The sequence below is a fragment of the Egretta garzetta genome, unplaced genomic scaffold (genome assembly GCF_000687185.1).
Source record: "Egretta garzetta isolate BGI_Z169 unplaced genomic scaffold, ASM68718v1 scaffold828, whole genome shotgun sequence".
Classification (NCBI taxonomy): Eukaryota; Metazoa; Chordata; class Aves; order Pelecaniformes; family Ardeidae; genus Egretta; species Egretta garzetta.
Window position 1 is genome coordinate 564,855 of NW_009260636.1, and position 7,553 is coordinate 572,407.

General features: G+C 42.1%; 1 protein-coding gene across 1 annotated transcript in view; it reads left to right on the plus strand.

The window, feature by feature from the left end:
- The window catches only part of ZFYVE1 (zinc finger FYVE-type containing 1), a 27,564-nt gene extending 26,153 nt beyond the window's left edge, over positions 1–1,411 (plus strand). Inside the window, 1 exon segment of the mRNA XM_035900954.1 lies at positions 1–1,411. This exon segment is cut by the window's left edge and continues 47 nt beyond it. Coding sequence (XP_035756847.1) covers positions 1–63 — 63 coding nt within the window. The 3' untranslated portion in view covers positions 64–1,411.
- Positions 1,412–7,553: the final 6,142 nt, after the last annotated feature.

Genomic DNA, 7,553 nt, shown 5'->3' on the forward strand with positions numbered 1-7,553 from the left:
CGTGGATGGGATCACCCAGTCCGAGTTTGCTTTAACTGCAATAAAAAGCCTGGTGATCTTTAACCCCAGGCTCTTCTCCAGATCTCTGCAATTCCTTATGTTCTCAGGGTTACAAATGAAAATATCTGGTCTCCCTTTCGCCTCTTAACCTGTTGCAGCCAGAGTGCATGTTCCCGGTTTCTGGCCTCCTCTCGTGTTATATCCATCTTGGAACGCTGGGAATGAGCTTATGTTCAGCCTCTAGGTTTTAATTTCAAATTAACTGGGGAAGGGAGGGAGCTCCCTTGTAAATGAGAAAACCAAAATCCAGTGTATTTTATTCCAATTAAAAAATATATATATATATCTATATATATCTATCTATGTATAATTTAGTATATTAAGAATGCGGTTGGCTAATGAAGCTTTGAGTATTCCTAGTTCAAACGATGGATGGTGTTGTTCCTTACTATATCGGATCAGACTTGCGGCCTTCTGATTCTTCTTTTGGAACGTCTCTGGATCATGATGTCCTGTGAGGAAGGTTTGGACTCTGTGCTGCCAGGAAGTCTCCAGTGTTGATGTATGAATTACACCTGATAATTCAACTAACGCTACATCTGGAGGTGCTGTACTTCTGGCCATGGAAGATTAAACCCAGATTGATTAGCAAGTTTGTTTGAACTGTGATATGAGCAATGGTCTTGCAGTGCAAGAGATATCAAGTTGAAATAGAACCCCTGGTAGAGACCAGTACAGCTCTGAAAGGTAAAACAAATCCTATGGCACAAGGCAAAGCATTCTGATTTTGCCGTTTCAACTTCAATACCAGATCAAAAGGTAGCAGGGTCTTGCTCTCCCTGACGATGTTCTCGTACTCAGGTTTTCCTCAAGTTTTTCTGCCATCTTGGTGCAGTTAAATGTTTTGTCCAGAGCAGAATAAGAGATCAAGTTATGTAGGCAATTCTGAAATATGAAGTTCGAGTTGTTTGGGTTACGAAGACTTTTCTTTCCCCACACTTTTTTAAGTGATCCTGGAGTCTCTGGAGCCTCTGTGTTCTCAGACGTGGTTGCATAGAGACTGCACAGATTTGACTTACCTTTTTTCTAATAATATGAACTTACAAATCCACCTGGAAAATGGGAACCTTTCTTCTTTGCTCCTAGCAACTGGCACTCACTGGACTTTATCCATTTGTTAAAGGACTGCAATGAATTCACTGATTTTATTATCAAAAGCACCACTTAACATAACTAATACTGTCTTGTACTGTGGATTTGTGGTTCCAGTTATAAGAAGTAAGAGACCATTGTGGATTGAACTGCCTAGAATTCTCCCTTCTTGGCTTACATAGACAAGAATTCTTCCACCACATGAGAGTTGTCTCCTCTTGGAGTAGCTGGAGTCTGATGCAATGTCCTGGAACTGTGGTATTTTTTCCCCAGCTTATTAAATGTGCTCTTGTGTAGATGAGTGCCCAACACCCTGTTTCTGGACTGTATTATTAATTTAACTGCTATAAAAGACTTTATCTTCTGAACAAGTGTACTGACTTTTTCCTTGTAAGAAGTGGTTCTCACTTTGTCTCTGAAAGAACATACTCACAAAGTGATTGCCCCTTCGCAACTACATCCAGCCTACGCATGGAAGTAGACTTGGAAGACGTTCCAGGACACCTTCGGTACTGGCCGAGTTTACTGGGGACTGTCTAATGTTTTTGTAAGCAAAGCCTGCCATAAACTGACAGTTGCCCAAGGGAGGGCACGAGTAGGTAGAAATCACCTCTTAAAAGACATTCTGCACATCCAGCATAATTCTGTGCTTCAAAGTATTTTTATTTTTTTAAAGGGTGAGCAATGTGTTCTTGGTTTGTAGGCTGTGCCCTGTGTGCCCTTTATGCATGTAGCTTTACTACCATGTTAATGCACAAAGAGAAAGCAGCCGTGACATTCCTTGTATAAAATCTTTGGCATCTGTTTCAACAACTTGTCTGTTTTTTTTTTTTCTTTGTCACAGCCAGAAGTACTACTCAGTCAAAGAGAAAATATTGTCTAAACATCTTTAGTATATGTGCAATCTTAGTAACTTAGCAACCTGTCGATACGCAGAGTCCATTCTTGATTGATTATCCTGAAGCTGAATCTTTTATGCTGTTGCTCAACAAAGCAAAATCTTTTGTGGTGCTTAAATTGGAGCAGGCTTGGTGTTACTCTTTCTGGACAATGTTGAGAGGATTGTTTGGGTTCTTTGTTTTCCAAAGTGAAAAAAATATCTGTAAGGTTTAAGTTCACTGCTGTTTTCTGTATGCAAGAACTTTTATTTTTTCTGATAGTATTAGGTGCTGTGAGTACGCGGAGTATAGAATATGGTTATTAAATGGATTAGCTATTTAAAGGGGATAGATGCATATTTTAAGAGCCCAATGCTATTTGGTATTAACAAATTAGGATTCAATAAACAAAAGGGCTCCAAATGATGCCTGTGGATAGAAGGCTTTACAGGAAACTTAAATGAAGGAAATAGAAATCCTGAAAAAATCACTAAAGCAAGTAACATGGGAGCATCTTGGGGCTGGGACTGTCAGCCTGCAGACAAGGGTTAATCCCGGCAGTAGAAACCTGTGAGAGTTTTATTCCTAAACTCTTAGGAGAGCTGCTTTGCATGCAGAAGTATTGGCAGTGTCTAACCAGAGTGAGTCTTTGCAAAACCTCTCAACAGTTAACAGCAGCCTCGCTGGAGCTCTGCAAAAGCCCAAACTGTGCGTGTTTCATAATGGCAATATGAGGCAGGTCTGATACTCTAGTGCAACTCCTGTGGGAAAAAAGTTGCCTTTATTCACAAGGACAGGCATAGGAGGGGACTTTTTTCCAGGAAACTTCCGGAAGATCACTATGTGTGTTTTACTGAAGACAAATTAATTACCTACCATGAAATTGCAGTTGGTCAAGAAGGTGGTGTGTCCTTTGGATCAGCTGAAGTTCACTGCGGTGTTAATATTTCAGTGGTTAAAGTCAGCACGCTGTCTTGGTAAGATAATGGATTCAATTAGTCCGAGACGTGGCATGATAAAAGCATGTTCTGAGTTACAGAATGAAGTTGACTGTTTGACTGTTGTTGACTGTAAATCTCTTGCCAGAAAAATCACGTCAGATTGATTATTGGCAGCTCAAGCAGCCTCTTCTGATTAGGAAATCCATGAAAAACATTGAGTAAAATAAGAATCATGGGAATTAACTGATGTGCAAAGATGTGCCCCAGTAAAAAACTTAATTCCTTACCCAAAGCACCACAAAACGAGCCTAGATTTCTAGAGGAAGAACGTCTCATATGATTGCTATATTCTGATGGATTTATTTCCTTTGTGGGTACCTATGCCAATTTAGCATAAAGATTCATCTTCAAGTAGACAATGTGGGCTTTCTTCTTCTGTGAAGCAGATGTACGTGAGCTTCATATAGATGCACCCGCTTCTAGTTAGACTCCCTACCCAAAACCTTTAGGCCAGACTTGGCTTAAATGTATACCAGGTGCACGTTGCACCTGAGACTTGCAGCTAGGAAGGCAGATGGCAGAACAGCATGGCTGTAACACATAGCTGTTGTCAGGGTAGCTGTATCATAGCTACTTGCACAGGAAAAAGTCCTTTGTCTTTCACTTCCCTGCACCCCCCCATCCTCCTGCCTGGTTCCTCACGGGTGAAGCTGCACTCGCAGAAGCTGGCCGAGGAACCTGGTATGTTCCTGCCCATGTCACTGGTGAATTGGACCTTTGGTTGTGCTCTGGAAAACATGACAACCCTGGCTACCTTTTGGTGTCAACAAGAGTTTATTTGTTGAAACCACCACCATCGTTATGTTAGATCTGCCTTGCCTGGATGCCAGGTGCCTGTCTGCTGTGGCTGGGCAGAGACATTTGCAGATGCCCCTGCTGTGTTGGGTAGCCTGGGCTTTAACAATGCAGGACCCTGGCTTCCCACCTGGCCGTACGCTCTGTGCTGCTCTTCATCTTTTTGCTTCCAGCATAACCAGCCCCGTGAGGTTTAAGTACTGCTTTCTCACTTTATTTTGCAGCCTCTCGTTTTTGTGTTTCATTGTCAACTGATGTTGTCAGTCACTGTGGCTCCACATATTGTGGCATTGTCCTTGCATTTGATTTATTGCTGATGGCTTTAATATAATTTGGCACCAACAGAGATGTCTTTGCCTGCCAGTAATTTGAGAACAGAGAGTGATTTGGACAAGCGATAGAACTGTCTGGTTTTTGTCATCCGTGTCCTGTCCCCACCCCCTGCTTTAGCTGAGCACTCTTTCTTGGTAAAGCGATGTTGATATGTATATTCTGTCAGTCACAGCACATAGTATGTCATAAAATGTTTTTGTTCATAGTGCAGGCACATCAACAATGAAATCATGGCATTGCCAAAATAAATAAAAACTTACTATGAGGGCTTTCAAAATCAACAGTATAATGTGACAAAGACAAAGCTAAACTAGAATAGCAGCGAGTCAGTTATCTTAGGCCACCATTAAAGTGCATTTTTAACTTCATTTTTATTGGATATAACTCAAGCAAAAAATAAAGCAATATGGATACAAGTTTTATTTATATATATATAAAAGAAGTCCTCATGTAGGAAATGTCTCAACTGTGGCATTACAGAAATTCTGTCATGAATGCCTGGAGATTTTGAAACACTCGTGATTTCTAACATTTTGAAAAGCTGGCTAAATCCTTGTGGTTCTGTGTAAAAGGCAGTTTTACAGCAGCACTGGAGAGAAGCAGTACCCTATGTATGATAATGTACAGATAATGACTTGCCAGGAAGGTATCAGAGTATTTCACAGCTACCATGGTATTCATAGAACTGCAGATAGGAAGTTGTTTGAACAAGAAAAGGCAGGTAATCTTGATTATATTTTCAGACATTACCTAAAGCGATTTATCAACTTTGTGCCTTGGCTTCTGTTTTTGAAACATGAAATGAATTCATAAAGTGCTTTAAACACATGGGTCAAGCATCTTTTGACCCCCAGCCCCCCTCTCCAGAACCCCTGTCTAGAAAGGCCTTTTGGTGGGTATTGACTTCTTGATTTAGCTCGCAGTATACGTAGTACAGGCAAGCAGCCACCAGCCACTGAAGGTTTGGGGATCAGAGCCGAGTTGTCCACTGCCAAATTATAACTTTTCTGAAAGCAGCTACTGTAAGGGGACATCTTGAGACTATGTACGCATACTGGTTTCAATTCTCACTTCCTCACAATGAATGCTTAATTTTCTGGTGCTGTTAGAATAGGGCCCTATTAAGCTCAAGAATGTAAGAATGCAAGAGTGAAACTGTGATGAGTAAATTAATGTTTTTTAACATCTTAGTTTCAGTATTCATCAGGATAAGAGGACCATGAAGCCATGTACTGCAATAAATCGGGGTCAACAGAAGGATATACTCTCTGCCTCCCCCCCGCAGACCCAAAAGCAAATCCCCTCCCTTCTTTAGACACTTGAAAACTGTGGAAGTTTACGTTTCTACCTGTTATTTTTAAGAACCTCGTTTGACCTGAAGGGGTTTACGTGGAAAGAGCCTTTTTAATCAGGGTGTGGGGAACAGAACAAGGATGAGACTCTGCAGCTTCTGAAACAATTGATTGATGGGAGGGACTGGCAGTTTGGTCAGTGAGGAGAGCCTGGTGGTCCCCTCTACCCCTTGCCCCAGCGAGCAAATGGGACCAAACAAATTGTGCCTGCTGGCTGAGGGATGCTGCAGCCTGCCTTGGAGCGCAGGCTTGGCCTTTCTGAAGTTTCCTGCTAGACTCAGTACTTGCTGAGAAGCTGAGGCAGCAAAATACAGTATTTTGATGCTGTAGCAGAGGGGAAGAGCGCTGTGGTTTCTTACTTTTTAGCTGCCTTTGGGTCCTAGCTATTGCTGCATAATGAAATGGCTGATTTAATATACTTTAGCCACTGCCTGCAGGCTGCTTGCTGTTTGTCACTAAAGCCAAATCGCCTCTCTTCTTGCCCCGCTTCCCCTTTCCTTTCATACTGCTCTTGCAGGCTTAATTAGAAGTGTTGGCTGCCAAAGCCCCAGTTGGGTGAATGGGTTTGCAGGGACATGTGTGTGCATTTGGCTCCTGGAAACAGCAGCAAGCAAATGAGTATCTTTTGTTTTATGAGCTTTGCCTAAAAGGGAACAAAGAAAAGAAACTATCTTCAGTTACGTAAGATGCCTTTCTGCCACAATTCCTTGTCTGCGTTTCCCACGGTAACTGGGCACAATTGTTGCATGGCCTTGTTCTTGCAGAACAGGCATTACTGGAGTTAAGAGCACTGAAAAGAGTTTAAGTGCTAATTTAAATTTTGGAGTTAATTCTGATTTAAGGGAGTTCAGGATCCTTGTGGTTTGCTAAGTGCACGTGTTTACTAGCAAGAATATCAATGTAAAGTGTGTTCCAACTCCACTCTGAGTTGTTTATCCGATGTAACATTAAGAGTTTGCAGCGGGATGGGGTTAGCTACATTTCTGTTTCCTGAACATATGCTCAGTTGCAGTGCACGTTATTAACCAAGTCAATACAAATACTTCTGAAAGTTGTGCTGCATGTATTAATCACTGTGTGTGCAACAGAAAGTGTCCCAAATTAACATAACTAATCAAGACAAATTGCACAGTACTTTCTCAAATTGAGAAGAAAAGCAAGCCAGGAATCAGTGATGGCACTAGCCAAACTGGTCTCTTGGTTATCCAAGGGTAGGAAAGGGAATGGGATGAGCCTGCAAGACTTAGCATCTGAGGAGAACAGAGGACCCTTGGTCTCATAAGCAAGTTCTGTAGAAAGAAGGGGCAGCACAGAGTACGCTGTGAGCAGCATCCACTCTGCTTTGTGTCAGAAAGAAGGCTCTACCAAGAAATGCTAAAGCCAGATCCATCGGGGGAGCCGTAGTTGCAAGGAATTCACAGCTTAGTTTGCCTACAGGGAAACAGGAGATGGCTGTTAATGGGATACAAGAAAGATTTGCGGGTTTTGAACGCATACACAGACAGGGAGGAAACAGTCTTGAATATTTGCTGGGATTCATCTTGACTGCTCTTGCAACAGCTATTTCATATAGAATATATTCATGCTATAAAGTTATTACACTGCTCCCAAGAGGAGAGTTTTCCTGCACTAATGTCTTCTATATAGATTAATGGGTAAAATAAACACAAAGAAAGGGAAGATCACCACACATAACATTGCAGCATGGTGAGCCATAAGAGCTGCTAGGAAGAGACAGTTTCCTAGAACAGCACATTGCTTAGGCCTGAAGGTTGTGAGAGGACAGGAGAAATGAGTGTGGAGCCCTGCAGGACAGAGGGGATTTTTAGTTGGGCCAACCCTTCCTGGCACCTGTATTTGAGTAATTCCCTCTTACCCAAAGTCATTTGAAGTATGGAAGGGAAGGGGAGAGGAGCGCATTGGGAACAACCCACAGGATATGCCTAGGTTTGCACTGGTTTTGTGAAGAGAATCTCCCTGTCTTGAACTTGCAATGCAGGGCACTTGCGATGCTTCCTTTTAGAGAAAGCCAAGCCAGAGAC